Source organism: Heterodontus francisci, chromosome 20 (assembly GCF_036365525.1).
Source record: "Heterodontus francisci isolate sHetFra1 chromosome 20, sHetFra1.hap1, whole genome shotgun sequence".
In the NCBI taxonomy this organism is placed as follows: Eukaryota; Metazoa; Chordata; class Chondrichthyes; order Heterodontiformes; family Heterodontidae; genus Heterodontus; species Heterodontus francisci.
Window position 1 is genome coordinate 59,164,231 of NC_090390.1, and position 20,039 is coordinate 59,184,269.

A 20,039-nucleotide genomic window follows, 5' to 3' on the forward strand; every position below is an offset into this window, starting at 1 on the left:
ACATACTTTAAAATCTCTCTCTTTTCTTCCTATTAAAAATTAAAATTAATCATTGGAAAGGGTGATCATTGTACATTGACTGAGAATATATATTTCATTTTTGATACAAATGTGGTTCTATAGTCCATAAATAGTTAAAGACTTAAACTCTACTTGCTGCACATGGTGCAACCCTAGTGACAGGATGTGATAATACCAAAGGAATTCTACGTATGTATGCATGACCCCATTCTGTCACTTCAAACTGCCAGATGTCACCCCAAATTATATATCTTTAACTTTTCATCCAGTCTTAATAGTGTAAATTAATTGCTGTTTTTAATGTAGGCATCATTAAGGATGCATATTAGAATACATTTTTGTGAGAATTGGTTCTATTTTATTAAGTTGGCATAAGAAACTGCCTCAATATTTTCAGTGGTAGCTGAGGGAGAGTGTCTGTTGTCAGCAGCAGCATTGATTAGTAGAAGCAGTTTACACTCAAGTAACATTTGCTACTTTTCCTTGGCCGTTTCTTATTACAATCTGTAGCAGGCAAGGAATGTGTTGGCATTGTTAACAGGCTTTATTTGCAAGAATTGCACCAATTAAACAATGCTCTTGTTAGATTTGGAGCAATTTGCTTGAAAATTGATTTGTCAACTATTCCATTCATCTGTATGAGTCTTCAAGACTTTCCAGTGATGTACAGTTTGGAGAAATTTTCATTTTTTTAAATGTAGTATTTGATTAGCTATAGCACATGAAAGGGAAATATTGTACTGCCAGAAGTTGGTAGACATTTAACTAGGCTTTTTAGATTTTTTTTTGCAGTCTTGTGGGCTGGAATTTTATGTTGGGCGGGAGGACCCACCCATTGGTCAAATATTCAGGGGTCAGCCCACCTCCACCGGGCCTGGGGAGCCACGCCAGCATTTTACGCTCTCCAGGCCTTATACGTTCTCCAGGCCTTAATTGGCCTTGGGCGGGCCTTCCACTCCTCTGAGGCAGGAAATCCTGCCTCTAAGAGCTGCTGGCCAATCGGCGTGCCAGCAGCTTTCAGTCCCAGCTGCGCCACTGGGAGCGGTGACCACTGCTGGGACTGCAGGCTGGACACAGAAACAAGTTGTGTCTGGGGTCTCGTCGGGGACAATCGGCCAGGCCCTGGCGAGACAAGGGGGGTGGTTGTGGCTGGGGAGAGGATTGTTGTGTAGTGGGGGTGGTTGGGCTGTGGGGGCAGGTGCCCGATCAAGGAGGGCCGCCCCCCCTCCCTCCCCCCCCCCCCCCCTTCCTTCCCTCCCTCCAGCCCGCAAGGAGGTCTCCAGGTTTTACTTGGCCTCCTGGAGAGCCTGATCCGCCCACCCACCGTTATCAGCGGCGGCAAGAGGAGGCCTTTAAGTGGCAGTTAATTGGCCACTTAAGGCCCTTGATTGGCTTGGGGCATGCGGGCTGTTTCTCGCCACTGCTGCCTTGTAAAATTGCAGCGGGGGCAGGAAAACGTTGGGAACGTCTCCCCTGCCTCCCACTCAATTTTATGACCCATCACCCCCCCCCACCCCACGCCACCAGCCGGCTCCTGCAGGGGGGTGTAGAATTACGGTCGTGGTTTTACCAAATCTTGTGGTTTTCCTGATTTTTGGGGGGGTTTTTATCATGAATATTTGGGCAAAAATGTTTCAGTCATAGGCTGGAATTTTACCTTACGCTGGAGGCCCTGCCCACTGTCAAAAAAGTCGGGGACTGCCTCCACTGGGCCTGGAAACCATGCTGCAATTCTACGTGGCCCAGGCCCTTAATTGGCCTCGGTTGGGACGTCCAAACCTCTGAGGCAGGCTGTCACGCTCCCAAGAGCTGCTGGCCAATCAGAGGGCCGGCAGCTCTTCAGTCCCAGCAGTGCCACTGGGAGCAGTGGCCACTGCTGGGATTGCACCCAGCAACAATGGAGGAGCCCCCAGAAAAGATGAATGGGGGTCGGGCCTCACTGGGAACAATCAGCTGGGCCCCAGCAAGGGGGCTGGGGGTCAGAATGTAGAGCGGGAGAGTTGTTTTAGGGGGAGCGGCCCGTGCTGCTGGGGGGGCCTCAGTGGGGCACAGGGTGCCCGATCAGGAGGGCCCCCCCCCCCCACCCCACAAGGATGCCACCAGGGATTACTGGGCGGCGGCCTCAGGTGCTGAAATGCCCGTCCACCGCTATTAATATACCAGTAGCAGCAGGAGGAGGCCCTTAAATGGCAATCAATAGCGTAAAATCCCAGCCATCGAAGCAGTTGATACAGAACTAACCCAGAAATGTAACTGTGATTCAGAACAATCATGGTGTGAGTTACTTGACATAATTGTGTAGCTGGGAGTTTTTTTTTAATCAGACTGATAGATTTATGGAGAGCTGCTGGTGAAAATATCTTGCTAGCATTTATCTTTGGAATTTTTCATGGTTTGTTGGTCCCTGGAAAATAGTCAGTAACTTAAAGACTTTGCATTCATTGGTTAAAACTGGGGAACCTACACATAATGCATGATGATTAGTAGTCAGGTATATAAATGTGATTCACATTCAGAGAACAAAACAAACATCATGGGAGGTGAAGTTGTGAAAGAATCTGTGCCTGGATGACCTCCAGGAGTTTCAAGTACCCTATTACAAACTTTCACAGCATGTGTACTCCAAGAACTACAGTTGATGGTTTGGGTTAAAACACATAATATAAATTAGAACCAAATGTGCCATAGATGGTTGTAATACTGCCAACAGATTGGTGTAATGGACTGTAAACAAAAAAACCCCCAAAATGACAAAAATCTGAATTCAAAATAACCTCTCCCAGCAAAAGTTGTTTGCCATTTGTAATACTGTATTTAGTATGTCGGGGAATAAATTTTTTAAACGGACAGGTTAAATGAAGCTTGATTGCTAAAAGGCTATATCACAATGCCACAAGCAGACATGCAACGGCATCGAACAAATAGGTTTTGTATGAATTTCAGTATAGAAGAAAGCCCATTGTGTCAGTGCTGATATCGCTTCCCCCGTAAATCTATTGGGGTTATCTACTATACTGTCAGTTCTCCTGCTCCTCTGTGTCCTTCAAAATTTGTAACCTAGTTAATTTTGTCAAGTGGCTGTCGAATTCCGTGAAATGTCGTGATTGACTTGACTTCAATAGCTGCTTGAGGTAAAGTTTTGAAACTCCCAATAACCCATTAACTTAAAATATTCCTTTCTACTTTAAGTATTAACCCTAAATTTAGGAGATAATTTTCTTCCAACTAAAAGTTTGCAACTACTGCCCTTCAGGCATGATAGTTTCAGGCATGCGTTAATCACTGTAGAAAATTTGGTGTTTCTTTGGGGATCTTGCCTCGTTTAATGGTTGCAATTTTTCAAAGTATGCTGACTACGTTAGTGCAGCTGTGCGATGACCTAGCAGGACTATTCCTGGCAGAATTTACTCCTCCGGAGAGATAGAATGCTTCACACTCGCGCAATATTTTTCATTTAGCAGACTAACCAAGAACTGGCACAACAAACCTAGATAAAGCAAGCAGATTTGAGAGTTAGCCAAGGCTGGGATTCAAATTCTTGCTCTTTTGGTTGAAGCAAAACAGTAGCCTTTTCCCTTTTTGGTTTTCGTCATTATTAAGTCTTTTCTGGCAGTAAACTTAGTAAGAGTTTAAATGTACCCTCAACAAATAAGATGCACAATAACCCTATGTAGTTGTTAACTGGCTGATTTTATACTTCATAAGGATCTATTTTAACTGCCAGGCGGGAACACGGCCTAGTGAGAGGTCAGCCCGTCCAGGAGCAACAGCGGGGAGGCCCAGCTGATTTTTAATGGCTGGGCCTCATTAACATGCCGCATACTGACAAAATGGCAGGGCAGTTAGTGGTAAGCAGCTGCCCAGCTGGTAAAACTTTATGGCACGAGGCCACCACTGAGGACCACAAGGAATGGTCCCTGGCACTAAGGTAGGTGGTAAATAGGGGGATCCAGGGGTGATCGCGGTCAGGGGATGAGGCCTGGGGCGGGGTGGTCCAGTGGTTCCTTGTGTGGCCAAGGGGCCACTCTTGCTCCTCCTGACCCTCAAAGGAACAACAAAAATATTTTGAAAGCCTACCTCTTTATGCCTTTCCTGGCAAGTTTTGCTTTGCAGGGATGCCATGAAGGCTTTTCTGCACCAGCCCGGGGTTAATATTGCAGTCTGATCCCAATGGTGTCATCGGCACCCCTTTTGCTTATTTTTAAAAAAGAACCCGCTGGTTTCAGGCACTGTCCTTGGCGCTTGAAGTTTTACACTGCAATTGGCAGGATGGGGCAGCACTGGCGAGTGGGTATGTTGCCTGCTCTATTTTAAGTGCCCTTAACCCAATTTCCGCCAGACAGTAGTAGGTAAAATTCCCCGTAAGTGTATTCGTGAAATAACTACAGACAAATGGCCTAGTATACAGATGTAGTTAATTGTACTGCGTTGTGACATTGAGGATCATTGGCATGTTTCTTCCCTGTTGCTGTAAACAGGTTTCTGCCGATTCCAGCTCCTCCATGAGTTCAAATACTCCTCTGGTACGGATCACTACACGACTCTCATCCACGGATGCACCAGTGCTGGCTGGGGTTTCAGAATATGAACTGCCAGAAGATCCAAAATGGGAGTTTTCACGGGACAAGTAAGTAGCTACAGTGACATTTTTCCCAGTTGTTTTCCCATGCCATCAAATTCATCTAAGTTTAAACTTAAAAGTGTCAAATTGAGATTCAGTTCATTTTATTCAGTTGTTGAATATTTGCGTGAAAATTTTTATCAAGAAGACTGCTAGTAACATTGGGTTGTTGCTAGGTCTTATTACCCTCTTTACATCCCTTTTTATCAAGAAAACAACAGGACTTGCATTTATATAGCACATTTCAGGTCCTCAGGATGTCCCAGTGTTTTTCACAGCTAATTATTACATTTGAAGTATTGTCACTTAGGTTAACAAACATGGCAGCCACTTTGTGCAAAACAAGGTGCATCAAATAGCAATGAGATAAATGATTGTTTTTGGTGATATTTGTTGAGTGATAAATATTGGCCACGCTGCCAGGAAAATTCCCCTGCTCCCCTTTGATTAGAGTGTCATAGGATCTTCTGCATTCACCTGAGAAGAGTAGTCACTCTGTTTAACACCTCATGCAAACACTGGCATCTCTGACAGTGCAGCACTGCCATGGTATGTCATGAAAGTGCCAGCCTAAGTTATGTATTCAAATCTTGAATTGGGGCTTGAACCCACAACCTTCTGACTCAAATTACAAATACTTATTTTTAATTCTTCTAAATTTTTATGCTCATCACAATGAGGGTAGATTGCAGAAAAACAAAGTCTGTTTCTTTTTGCACTCAGAAACCAGTCAAATTGCTCTTGTACCAAATATAACAGCAATTCGATACAGCTTCTCCTGTGTTGTATCAACAAAGTGTGTGTGTGTGTCTGAACAGACAGAACTGCCAATGTGCCAATTTGACATTTGGCTTCCCAAACCAATGTATCTTTCTGAGGGAGTTTGCCTAATTGGCACAGAATGGGAATTTTTATTTTACTATGAGCTCATGGCCTCTGGGAACTGCACTGATTTTTCTAACTAATTTTACATAAAACAGCCAAATTGTAAGTAAAGGTAGACGGCTTTAAACTCATCTGCCTGGATTAGATTAGAATCAAACTGCTTGATCCAGTATTTGGTTTAATCAATAGTATACACATAGAAGGAAATTGAGTGAAAATAATATGCAAATACCAAAGGTGGTAACTTACAAAAGTTAATCCAGAAAGACAGTTATAATCTAAATGTTGAGTAATTTTACCAGGGTGGGGAGAGGAGGGATGGTTGAGGAGAAAGGGGGAAATGAAGGAAAATAATTCTGCAATCTTAGATTGGCACGTAGGCTGTTATAGCAGGTGCCAAATTGTCACTTACACAGTGCATAGCTCGCCTTTTCTTCCTCCCCCATCACACCACATAAACCTGTGAGAAAGTGTAAGTCACTTACCAGGTTTTATGTAATTTTTTATACAAACTTGCTCTTTAAAATATTGTAAATGAATTATATTCAGGGCAACCAATTTTATTTATATGCATAGAATCATAGAAATTTATACCACAGAAGGAGGCCCTTCAGCCCTTCATGTCCATGCTAGCTGAAAAAGAGCTATCTAGCCTAAGCCCACTTCCCAGCTAATACATGAGTGCAGTACAGCAGACGATGGAAATCTGAAATTAAAACAGAAAATGCTGGAAATACTCAGCAAGTCGTGGAGAGAGAAGCAGAGTTAATGTTTAAGGTCATTCACCCTCCTGATGAACCACCGATCTGAAAAGTTAACTCTGTTTCTCTCTCCACAGGTGCTGCCGGACGTGCTGAGTATTTCCTGCATTTTCTGTTTTCATCCCACTTCTCAGCTATTGGTCCTTAACCTTGTAGGTTACTGCACTTCAAGTGCATAACCAAGTACTTTTTAAATGCAGTGAGGATTTCCATCTCTACAATCCTTTCAGGTTATGAGTTCCAGACCCCCACCACCCTCTGGGTGAAACTATTTGTCCTCAACTCCCCTCTAATCCTTCTACCAATTACTTTAAATCTAGACTTCCTGGCTATTGATGCCTCTGCTAAGGGAAATAGGTCCTTTCTATCCCCTGTATCTAAACCCCTCATAATTTTATACACCTCAATTAAATCTTCCCTCAGTCTCCTGTGTTCCAAAGAAAACAACCCCAGCCTATCCATAGCTAAAATCCTCCATTGCCGGCAGCATCCTGGTAAATATCCTCTTTGTATCTCAGTCACATCCTTCCTGCAATGCGATGCCCAGAACTGTATATAGTACTCTAGCTCTGGTCTACATTCAAGTCTAAATCATTAATGTATACTACAAAAAGCAAGGGACCCAGTACTGAGCCCTGTGGAACCCCCTGGAAACAACCATCCACTTTCATTTAGATCCCATGGGCTTTTACTTTTCTGACCAGTCTGTCGTGTGAGACCATGTCAAAAGCCTTGCTAAAATCCATGTAGAATTTATTTATCCCCCAAGTATTTGTATCTCTGCTGCGGTAAGGTCTACTTCCAGATCTCTGCCAATGGTGACCTTTGCCTGTCCATCAGGAGACACTGGCCAGGAATTTCTACCTCCCTCTGCCAGTTTTTCAGTGGGTCTGGGGTGGGTGGATAATGGATCAGAGACACGAATCCATTCCACCCATCTTTGTAACAGCCAGTTTTGGTTGACGGGCTAATTCTAACAATGTGCTGATGACAAAAACATCATCTGATTTTTTTTTTTGACATTCGCACTGTAGCAACACTGTCAGAGGCACCTATTAACCTGTGAAGTCCAGCATTATAATGGTGGCAAGAGTGGGATTTAGGTTTTAAAACTCAAGAGAATGTGCAGTTACAAGGCAGTGGACTGCAGTTGCTTTGTGTTTTTTTAAAACGTGAAAACTTTTTTTCACTATTTTCTCCCAACAACACAAAGATCACTGGCAACAGTACATTACAACACGCTTCAAAGGCCTGAAGCATTAATCTCTGTCTGTTACGATCAGGTGAGGAGGGGTCGAAGGGCTCCCTGCTTGATCCTCTCCCTGTTTGACCGCAACAGGGTTTATTTCTTTTTTTAAAGTGGATGTACATGCCAATTCAGTGAGTGTTTGACTACTTATATGCTATGATCATAAGATAACCAACCGGACAGGTTTTCTTGAGCTTAACAAAGAAAGAGGTTAGCTTTATTGTACTTAAACAGATCTAAGTAAAATAATAAACTACACTCCAAGTTTCTCTCTCACACACATACACGAGGTTCACACACACACATAAATAGGTTATAGAGTGGACAAGGATAGCTTGGTTGGATTAGAGTCCAGAGTAATAAAAAAGGGTATACAGTCTGTGGAGGTTGGTGACTCGGTTATCTTCCAGATGAACTCGGTGGTCCTGAGGCTTCCAGATTGTAGATGTGGCCAGTAGATTCAGTGGTCCTCTTGGAAAACAGCGATGCCGATGAGTTTCTTCACGGGATCTGTCCTCCGCACTAATGGTCTTAGGTGGTTACGGCCAGCAGACAGGATTTGAAACTTGCCAGGTGGGCTGGAGAGAGAGAGAAGGGGACCCCACTTGGGTGTCTCCTGATCAATGTCCAGTTGCTTGTCTGCTGCAGAGAGAAAAAACCCAGCTTAAAACATACAGATGGTGGGCCTGTCACATGATGGTCTAGTGTGTATTTCCTCTTGCAACTTAATAATTCCCTTCTCTCAATCAGGGTTCCATTGTTCAAATAATTACCTTTGAATGGTTCTTCTCCACCAGTTTAATGTCCCAGGTGATTTCCTTTAAATGTCTTGTTAATGGGGACTGGCCAAGTGAGTCACTCCAAACTTCTCAAGTCGTTGTTCTGGAGGGACTGGCCAGACAGTTTGACTCCCTCTCGATGCATTGGAATGTAGGGGATTGTGGGGCAAATTTTGGTGGCCATTTTAGCTGCTAGCAGTCACCTTTTGGTCTGTTACTTTTTCCTTTTTAAAACAAAATTAATTCAGGTTTCCAGACAATGGATTTTTTTAAAAGCGTCATTCGGCATAGCACGTGTTCGTGATACTGTGTCTCACAACTGAGGCTGGAAATTGGAAGGTGGTCAAGGATGCATCTCCTGTATCAGGTGGAAGACATACCTCAATGAAGGTGTACCACAATTCAGCAAAAGCAGAATATTTGAGCTACTGTTTCGGAAGGAGATTTGTATCAGATTTTTTTTCTATGTCTAGTGAACCCTAGACTCAGCACTGAGCAGAGTGGGTAATCAAGCCTGGGTCTTCCACTCTGTAATATCAAGGATTCGGATACTAACTTCACTGCATTCTGCACAACCTGTGTACACTACTCTGTCTCACTGGGGTGGACATTTTGAACATTGATAGATGGAGCAAAATGTGTATTCCTGAGCCCGTGTTTCTATGTAGCACCCAGGACGATGGCAGACCCAGTAGATAATTTTCATTGTGAGTACCTAAAAATGATATGGAGGGAGGTAGAATTGGATAGTTTAGATGACTGACCCCCTAAAACGTAATTGTGAAACAGTATTCTTTAAGGAATAAGATGAAAATGGCATTTATTTAAAAAAAATTGTCCTGGCTTATTTTAAAATTGTAGCTGTAAGTGTGAGAAAATTCTCCTTGGGAAACAAAGTATGTAATCTTCTTGGTCTATTTGTTCCCAGCAAGTATTTCAGTTGAATTAGATGCCTCTAAAAAGCAATGTACTCTAATTAATGCCTGCATTATTCTGGTCAGTGCTGCAGTCTGTGAACCGACTTGTTGCCCAGAAGCCTCAGGGAACATACTAAATGTGGAAAATTCTAGTGCATCAACATTTAAGAAAACAGTGATTAACACTAATGTAGGTGGAGCAGGTTTGCAATGAAAGAGAGCTTTGAGAGTCAGCTGTTAGATCTTAGGCACATTTCTAGCACAATGAAAGGATTGTAGATTTCTGGTAAATACACGATCTAGTGGAACTTAAATTGATCACCTGCAAACATCAAATGTTTGTATAACATCACTGTTTAGAAATGCAATACAATCTTAAGTGATATTATCTCAGTTAAATTTAGATGTTCAATAACATTAAAAAATGGGAACAAAAACAAGAAATGCCGGATTCACTCAGCAGGTCTGGCAGCATCTGTGGAAAGAGAAGCAGAGTTAACGTTTCGGGTCAGTGACCCTTCTTCGGAACCGAAGAAGGGTCACTGACCCGAAACGTTAACTCTGCTTCTCTTTCCACAGATGCTGCCAGACCTGCTGAGTGAATCCGGCATTTCTTGTTTTTGTTTCAGATTTCCAGCATCCGCAGTATTTTGCTTTTAAAAAATGGGAACATGATTGTTTTATAGAGAACTGATACTAATGAAAATATAGTTTAAAAACAAGTTAAACTGAACCTCCAGTTGTACTTGATGTTTAATCTAAATGATACATCCATAAATCATTAAGATGGTAGATATATTGCTCTATTTTCAGTGGATATTATGATTTACAAAGTTGACCTTGTCAGTTGTTATTTGACCTGTGTTGCATTCTTGGAGCATTCTAGCAATGTAAATCTCCTAATTGATGCAGGGGACAACGTTCTTTTGGTTACACAGGGCATTGAAGTTTCCATTTCTGCAAAAATTAAAAATAAAACAAGGTTTAAAGTCCAACTGTGCTAATCTTCTGTTTTCACTTGCAGGCTCACACTTGGTAAACCCCTTGGGGAAGGCTGCTTTGGACAAGTTGTGATGGCAGAGGCTGTAGGAGTTGACAAAGATAAGCCAAAAGAACCACTCACTGTGGCTGTGAAGATGCTGAAAGGTAAAGAGGAAATTTAAGACCTCATTTATTTATCTTTGGGGAGTGAAGGCTGACCTTAGAAAGGTCAGAGATTCAGTACTTGGCCTCCCCATTTATTTGGTCATGTGAAAATGTTTTGGCTAATTAGATGAATCCTCGTAAGAAGTTCCACAGAATCAAATCTAATAAACTTCAGAATTTCTGCACTATCCGATGATATGACATCTTACTTTTGGCCTGTTTTACATTTTGAAGGTTATTGAACCAATGAAAGAGGTACACAGTCCATAAAACGTCTCTTCAGTCCAAAACTAATTTGAAAAGTAGAGTTGCACTTGTATGCATTTCTAACTATAAGATACCTGTCCTATTAACAGTTTTACCCAAGATGAAATATTAAATTCAATCTTCAGATGATGCCACGGAAAAAGACCTCTCCGACCTTGTTTCGGAGATGGAAATGATGAAAATGATTGGAAAGCACAAGAACATCATCAACCTGCTAGGAGCCTGCACGCAAGATGGTAAGCAAGACAACCAGCCAAGCTGAGCATAGCCTGCGTCAAAAGTAGAAATGTCATGATTTCTGCAAAATGTAGCACAGAGGGATAGAGCAGAAGTTCACACATGGTTTTTGCCAGTCTCGGTGCAGTTACCAAATAGAATTTAAATCATTTCTTTGAAGGGAGGGAGAAAGCAGCATTGTGCAAAACATGCTACCCAGCAATTGCACCTTACTTTGATAAAGACAGATTTTGGCATAGGCCTGAGAGTGACTCGTCTACCAGCCCACTTAAAGCATTATGTCATACAACATGGAGGGAGCAAAAAAAAAAAGTTCATTCATTTTTTTGAAAAGGCAGGCAGAAAATAAAATGAAGTACTTAAAATCATGGTCTTCTGTTGCTTTCGTCCACTGTGCAGAGACCTCAATTTTCTATGGCTGCAGAGTACAATGCGATGAGATACAACTTGATATTTGTAATTAAGAAACAGGACCAATTGAAAGATAGAACTTGGTTTCTTTCAAACATGAAAATGGTCCTGTTGACCGAGATTTCTATCCAACCCCTTCAAAGTGCAAATGATATGATTTAGTACAGACAAAGAGTAAAAATGCAAATATTGGAGATCTTAAATAACAAAATTCTGGAAGAATGCAGATGTTAATCGGCCTGCTATGTAATTTCCAGTGTGTTCCATTTTTATTTTAGGTATGAATCAGTGGTTGAAATTGTCTTCCACTGAATTGAGATCAAATTTTATTTAAACTACACTGGCAGGAAGACCTAATTATTGCACAGTTTTTCCAAATATTTTGATATTTTTGTGAGTTCACTTGCCTTGAGCTTACAGGATTCACCATATTCTCCTCATATGCTCAGTAACAAGCTGAAGAAAGTTCTGAAAAATGTGTCAACATTCACATCCATAATGAATTTTGTTTGATTTGGTGGTTGGCTGTGGAAATCTGACTTACATTGCAATAATCTTAGTCCACCTGTGTTGCATTTTTATACCCTTTCAATAACCTAATGTGCACAAAGTAGTGTGATTGGATCTTTTTCCAGTTGGAAAATGTGCTAATGTACATAATGAATATGTGTATATATTGTCTATATGCTTATTTATCTCAATTTTTGTTCTTGTGCAGGCCCATTGTATGTAATTGTAGAATTCACAGCCAAAGGCAACCTGCGCGAGTATCTGCGCGCAAGGCGTCCCCCTGGTATGGAATATACATTTGATATAAATCAGGTATCTGATGAACAATTAACATTCAAGGACCTGGTATCCTGCACTTATCAAGTGGCCAGGGGCATGGAATACCTGGCCTCACAAAAGGTATGCAGCCTTGGAAAGGACAAAGTCCACTGAAATACAAAATGTATTGTAAATATTGGATAAATGAATACAAATTTACAAAGGCTGTTTTTCAGGTGTAATCTAGATCCTCACCTGATTATCACTGCTATTAGGACAGCAAACATCTGCATATCAAACTATTTTAAATACTGTTGGTAGAAAGTTAAATATTTTTGTAAAAGTGTTAACCCTTGAAGATTGTGGCAGCATTATTGCACCATTCGGAATTGGCCATTGTTTCTTGCTAACATTTTTACCCAGTGGGGGAAAAGAAAGCTATTTTTGTCTCTTGCACTAATATTTTTAAGGAACTGCTCAGTGCAGGAATAAACATGAGTTTGTGGACACAGCCCCAATGATTACTCTTCATCTGTGAGATTAGGATTTGAATCCAGTCTGGCAATAATTAAATGGTTGTCATTCTGGCATTAGCTGTGCACTAATTTTGGCCCTCTTCCCACTGCAAGCTGATCCTAATTTAACTCATAACTTGTTACGGCCTTCTTGAAAAGGTACAAGATTGTAAGACCGGAGAACAGAGTCATCAATCCAGGAAAAGAAGCTGTTCATCCTGAGTTTGTTACTTTTCAAGGTGTTTTGTTGAGGAACCACTTTCTCTTTCCACTAAAATAAGAAACTCTATTATTTTAAAAAGATGTTCCCAAGGATCCTTGTCCTATGCCATCCTAAATTACTGCACACACTTCACTTTCTCCTCACACTCACTGCTATTCTACTGCGATTGTAACCCTCACTTCCCCACATGTTGCATCTTTGCGCCTGATCACGGCAGCAAATTGCAAGACCTTACTTTCTTATATAAATTAAACATATCACTTTTTTTTTGTTTCAGTGTATTCATCGAGACTTGGCAGCTAGGAATGTTCTTGTTACAGAAAATAATGTAATGAAAATAGCAGATTTTGGGCTGGCTAGAGATGTGCACAATATTGACTACTACAAAAAGACGACAAATGTAAGTTTTCATGTCTCTTTATACAATGAATGTTAAATATTATCATCTTTACTATTTGCTGTTTATTAAAGCCACCTTCATTTTAGTTGCAAGCATATCAGTACGTAGATTTATTCACTGCAGTTTTCTGCAGGTTAACTTCCTCATCTGAGTCATGCCACCAGCCATTGTGGGAGGTGCTGCATAGAGGTTGGGGGTGAAATTCTCCTGATGAGTGTTAACTGGAAGAATTCCACCCCTAGGTGGTTCTGTACATAGAGGAAGTGTGCTGGCCTCGGTCAGTCTGACGTATCTCCTGGCAACTGCCTATGGAGCAGCATGAGAACAGATATGTTTTGAGAGGACAATATGGGAAAACAAGTAAATTACTAAAGTCTCAGTTTCTTTTCACTGGATCATTACAGATAATGTTTGTCCATAATTTCTCCCTGTTTCTGACTTTTTCTCTACATTTTCATGTAAGGACACTCAACCTGAATGCACGCAGCATTCGCGACAAGGTAGATAACTTAAAGGCCCAAATAGAGGTAAATGGGGGTGATCTAATTGTCATTACAGAACTGTGGCTATGGGGTGATCAAGACTGGGAACTGAATATTTAAGGATATTCGACATTTAGGAAGGACAGGCAAAAAGGAAAAGGAGATGGTGTTGTGTTGATAATAAGGGATGGGATCAGTACTTTAGTAAGGAAGGCTCTCCGATTGAAGGAAGAAAATGTGGAATCCGTTTGGGTGGAGCCAAGAAACAGCAAGGGGCAGCAAACATTGGTAGGAGTTGTTTATAGGCCACCAAACAGTAGTGGTAGTGTGGGGCATGGCATTAGTCAGGAGATTAGAGAAGCATGTAACATGGGTAATACAGTAATCACAGGGACTTCAATCTGCATACAGGCTGGTTAAATCGAATGAGCACTGATGCTGTGGAGGACGAGTTTTTGGAGTGTGTTAGGGATGGTTTTCTAGAGCAGTATGTTGAGGAACCGACTAGAGAACAGGCTATTTTAGATCTAATATTATGTAATGAGAACGGGCTAATTAATAATCTTGTTGTAAAAGAACCTTTAGGGATGAGTGAGCATAATATGATAGAATCTTACATTATGTTTGAAAGTGAGGTACTTCAGTCTGAAGCCAGGGTATTAAATTTGAACAAAGGAAATAATGAAGGTATATGAGGGGCAAATTGGCTGAGGTGGATTGGGAAAAAACATTAAAAGGTATGACTGTACATAGGCAATGGATAGTCTTTAAAGAAATATTACATAGTTTACAGCAATTCCTTCAAGGCACCGAAATGCCAAAAGTAAAGGCAGTCAGCCGTGGATAACAAAGGAAGTTAAGAATTGTATAAAATTAAAAGAAAAGGCCCATAAAGTTGCCAGAAATAGTAGTAAACCTGAGGACTGGGAGGATTTTAGAATACAGCAAAGGGGGACAAAGAAACTGATAAAGAAAGGGAGAATAGAATATGAATGTAAGCTAGCAAAAAATATAAAAACTGACTGTAAAAGCTTCAATTGGTATGTAAAAAGGAAACGTTTGGCTAAGACAAATGTGGGTCCATTACAGGCAGAATCAGGAGAATTTATAATGGGGAATAGAGAAATGGCGGAGAAGCTAAATGATCACTTTGTGTCTGTGTTCATTGAGGAAGATACAAGAAATCTCCCAGAAATCAGAGAGCGATGGGATTAGGGGGAATGAGGAATTGAAGGAAATTAGTATTAGTAAGAAGGTTGTATTGGAGAAATTATTGGGTTTGAAGGTTGATAAGTCCCTAGGACCTGAAATTCTACATCCCAGAGTATTGAAAGAGGTAGTTATGGCGATAGTGGATGCATTGGTGATCATCTTCCAAAATTCTATAGATTCTGGAGGGATTTCTGCAGATTGGAGGTCACAAATATCACCCCACTGTTTAAGAAGGGAGGGAGAGAGAAAGCAGGGAATTACAGACCTGTTAGCCTTGCATCAGTTATTGGGCAAATGCTAGAAACTATTCTAAAGGATGTGAGGAATGGACAATTGGATAATGATGATCTTTTTGGGCATAGTCAACATGGAATTATGAATGGGAAATCATGTTTGACGAATCTGTTGGAGTTTTTTGAGGATGTTACTAACCGAATTGATAAAGGGGAGTTGGTGGATGTGGGAAAATTGGATTTTCAAAAGGCCTTTGGTAAAGTCCCCCACAGGAGGTTGGTTAGCAAAATTAAAGCACATGGGATAGGAGGTAATATACTGGCATGGATTAAGGATTGGTTAACAGGCAGAAAACAGAGAGTGGGAACAAAAGAAAAGCAAAATGCTGCGGATGCTGGAAATCTGTAATAAAAACAAGAAAGGCTGGAACCACTCAGCAGGTCTGGCAGTATCCATGGAAAGAGAAGCAGAGTTAACGTTTCGGGTCAGTGACCCTTCTTCGGTTCCGAAGAAGGGTTACTGACCCGAAACGTTAACTCTGCTTCTCTTTCCACAGATGCTGCCAGACCTGCTGAGTGGTTGCAGCAGTTCTTGTTTTTATTATAGTCGGAATAAAAGGGTAATTTTCACATTGGCAGGCTGTGACTAGTGGGGTACCGCAGGGATCAGTGCTTGGGCCTCCGCTGTTCACAATATACATCAATGATTTGGAAATGTATTTCCAAGTTGGTGGATGACACAAAATTAGGTGGGAATGTGTGTTGTGAGGAAGATGCAAAGTGGCTTTAAGGGGATTTGGACAGACTTAGTGAATGGGCAAGAACATGGCAGATGGAATATAATATGAAAAAATGTGAGGTTATCCACTTTAGCAGGAGAAAAAGATGCGCAGTGTATTTCATAAATGGTAACAGACTAGAAAGTGTAGATGTACAAAGGGACCTGGGTGTCTTTGTCAATAAGTCACTGAAAACTAACATGCAAGTGCAGCAAGCAATTAAGAAGGCTAATGGTATGTTAGCCTTTATCGCAAGAGGATTTTAGTACAGGAGCAGTGAAGTCTTGCTTCAGTTGTATAGAACCTTGGTTAGACCACACCTAGAGTACTGTGTGAAGTTTTGGTCCCCTTACCTTAGGAAAGATATTATTGCCATAGAGGGAGTGCAACGAAGGTTCACCAGACTTGTTCCCGGGATAGTGGGACTGTCCTATGAAGAGAGATTGGGAAACTGGGCCTGTATTCTCTAGAGTTTTGAAGAATGAGAGGTGATTTCATTGAGACCTACAAAATACTTAAAGGGATAAACAGGATGGATGCAGCTAAGCTATTTCCCCTGGTTGGGGAGTCTAGAACCAGGGAACACAATTTCAAAATAAGGGGGAAGCCACTTAGGACAGAGATGAGGAGAAATTTATTTACTCAGAGGGTTGTGACTCTTTGGCATTCTCTACCCCAGGGGGCTGTGGAAGCTCAGTCATTGAGTATGTTTAAAACAGAGATTGACAGATTTATAAATACCAATGATATAAGGGGATATGAGGATAGTGTGGGGAAAAGCATGGAATTGGATGATCAGCCATGATCGTAGTGAATGGTGGAGCAGGCTCAAAGGGGTGAATGGCCTACGCCTCTGTTTCTATGTATGGATGCAATATTCTTAACAAAGTCTGAAACAAGCACTTGCAACATTTTATTCAAATGTAGCCAGAATGTCAGCCAAATTGCAGTCACGGTCGTTGAAATAGTGACTTTCATATTTATACTGATTTTATTACTGTGTAGTTCAACTTGATCAGTCCTCTGACAAAATGTGCAAATTATTGAATTAATGCCATCTCTGTTACATTGCCATACTTCAGCTGTTTTGGCCATTACCTAGTAAATGGACATACTGTACTGTTAACACTTTTTCTACAATTGGATGTATTTGTACATAAATCATTGAAGGTGGCAGGACTGGTTGAGAGAGTGGTTAATAGAGCATACAGCATCCTAGGCTTCATTAATGGGAGCATACAGTACGAAAGCAAGGAACCTATGTTAAACTTGTATAGAACACTGGTTTGGCCTTAACTGGAGTATTGTGTCCAGTTCCAGGCGCCACACTTTAGGAAAGATGTGAAGGCATTAGAGAGAGTGCAGAAAAGATTCATGAGAATGGCTCCAGGGATGAGGAACTTCAGTTACATGGATAGATTGGCGAAGTTGGGACTGTTTTCCTTGGAGAAGAGAAAGTTGAGAGGAGATTTGATAGTGGTGGTCAACATCATGAGGGGTCTGGACAGAGTCCATAAGGGAAAAACTGTTCCCATTGGTAAAAGAATTGAGAACAAGAGAGCACAGATTTAAGGTAATTGGCAAAAGGGACAATGACGACATGAGGAATAACTTTTTCATGTAGCGAGTGGTTAGGATCACTACCTGAGGGTGTGGTGGAGGCAGGTTCAATCTAAGCATTCAAGAGGGAATTTGATTGTTATCTGAAAAGGAAGGAGGTGCAGGGCTGCGAGGAGAAGGCAGGGGAGTGGTACTAGGTAAATTGCTCTTTCAGAGAGCCAGCGCAGATGCAATGGGCCAAATTCTGTGAGTTAGTACTGTTTTATTACACTGCAGTATGTTCCCATTTTGAAGGTCATTTTGAAGAGCTAGCAAGTGGAGGTAAAGCATTTCCCCACAGCTTATAGTTGGAGGGAGAGAAAAATGTAAGTTGCATCACCTACCATGTCAGGTGTCAGACTTAGTTCAGTGGTAGCACTGTCGCCCCTTAGTTCAAATGCCATTCCAGAGACTTGACTAAAAAATACAGGCTGGCACTTCAGTGCAGCACTTCGGGAATGCTGCACTGTCACAGATGCCATCGTTTGGATGACACATCTGGCCTCTCGGATAGACATAAAAGATTCCATGGCACTATTTGAAGAAGAGCGTGAGAGTTCTACCAGCATCCTAACTATCACCACTAAAACGGGTTACTTTACTGTGCACAAATGGCTGCTATGTTCCTCAACACCGTTGGATGTGTCACTGCAATAGATACCTTATACCAATCCTTCTCTTATCCAGGAAATGGAAAGTGACATAAGAGAAATGGAACGCAATATCCATATTTAAATATTAATACAGGTTTAAGTTCTAGACATTTTAAAAGCTGAAATTAAGTTTATAATTGCTAATATGAATGATTGAGTGGACTTCTGCAAGCTGCTTGGCCTTGCCATGACCCTGTTGCAAACTGCAGGGATAACAACATTGGAATAATTGGGGCAGGTGACCCATGCCCATTGAGGCACAGCAGAGGCACCCAGCCCACTGTGCTGTTGGAATCTCAGAGGCTGAGGCTTTTAGTGAGCCGAAGATCAAAGTAGAAAAATAAAATTCCCTCCGCAGGGAGCTTTAACTGGCATTTTGGAATTGATTAACTGTGTGCAAGGCTCTATGTCTGCTTTCATTTGAACATCCACCACAAATTCTGCCTAAATTCTGGCTGGCAAAGGGCCTTCAACCTGAGTCTCTTCTGTATTCAGTTAGTTCATGGCTGATCTGTACTCAATTCCATTTACCCACCATTGCTCCATATCCTTTAATACCTGTTTCTCACAAAAAAATCTATCACTCTCGGCTTGAATATTTCAATTGACCTGGTATTCACAGCCTTCTGGGGGTGTATGTTCCATATTTCCACTATATTTTCTGTAGATAAAGTGCTTCCTGATTTCACTCCTGACTGGCCTAGTTCTAATTTAAAGATCATTCAGATTTGACATTGCTTAAATATTTTCATACTGCAATATTTTTTGTTTATAAAAATGTGTTGTGTTTTAGGGTCGACTGCCAGTTAAATGGATGGCTCCTGAAGCTCTCTTTGACAGAGTTTACACCCACCAGAGTGATGTGTAAGTACTGGTGACTCCACCAAATAAAAATATGCATTCTTGCTTTTAATAATCCATTTATAATAGCTGGTTTGCCAGTGCTGTCAGGCTGTATTGTAGTTGACACAAATGCGCAGTTCAGTAAATACTGAAAAACAAGAATATTTTCATATTGGTACATTTTTAGAGATAGATATAAAAATAAACAATTCTGTTTTATGATACTTCAAAATCTAAAACAGAAGTAGGACATTTTATTGGGTGTCTAAACTTGGGGACAGATTTGATATTTTTATGAAAATCTGAGCAAGGAAGTAAAAGTTGTCCCAAAAGCACTTATTTTGATTTCTTGGAGACCAGCGTCCATGAGCTGTCTCCTCATATGTATACCCTGAATCCCTTATCCTGGCAGCAGAATCACAGACCTAGTTTTCCCTGGAACTATTATTCTCCCATTGGGGTAAGGGTTTGGTAGTTTAAATAACAGGAGTCGACTGACAACATTATCTCAGACTCTTACCTAAACAAGTGTCAGTATAAATTCAACTTAGTTTATCAGTTATGGTGCAGCGTTGAGGCCCCAGAAGAACAAATAGTAGAACTAGACTTATGTGTGTATGTATGCACATAATATGTATGGTAGGTGTAGGAAGATGGGGTGGAGAATGAAAGCAGCTTTTTTTAAATCATTAATTGTTTTAACCCGGCTGTGAGAACCTAGTTTTCATGAAGGGTTAGAAGCATCTAAGGAGACATTTCCAAAGTGTATCCAAGTGTAAGTATTGTACACTGAAAAATGGTCATTTCAGATCTGTAAAAGACATGTACTTTTGTATGTAATGCTAAAGAAAAAAGCTGTTTTTTATACTGAAAAGATCCTTCATTGTATTCATGATGTCTGCAAACCTCAACAGTGAAGTAAATCTAATTTTTCTGTTTTCGTCAACCAGCAACTAATTCTCGATTGCTTGGAGCATGATCAATCCTTTGTATGGATTAGGTTAAAGGAAATGCATGCATCAAAAGTAACAATTACAC

The 20,039-nt window shown here is 41.1% G+C and overlaps 1 protein-coding gene across 33 annotated transcripts in view; it reads left to right on the plus strand.

Moving 5' to 3' along the window:
• LOC137380667 (fibroblast growth factor receptor 2-like) overlaps positions 1-20,039 on the plus strand; it is a 163,803-nt gene that overhangs the window by 133,270 nt on the left and 10,494 nt on the right. For all 33 annotated transcript variants that reach the window (XM_068052870.1, XM_068052853.1, XM_068052855.1 and 30 more), the window contains 6 exons: positions 4,500-4,648; positions 10,258-10,379; positions 10,772-10,882; positions 12,013-12,203; positions 13,078-13,200; positions 18,952-19,022. In XM_068052870.1, the coding sequence (XP_067908971.1) occupies positions 4,500-4,648; positions 10,258-10,379; positions 10,772-10,882; positions 12,013-12,203; positions 13,078-13,200; positions 18,952-19,022 (767 nt within the window). The remainder of the gene's footprint in view (positions 1-4,499; positions 4,649-10,257; positions 10,380-10,771; positions 10,883-12,012; positions 12,204-13,077; positions 13,201-18,951; positions 19,023-20,039) is intronic.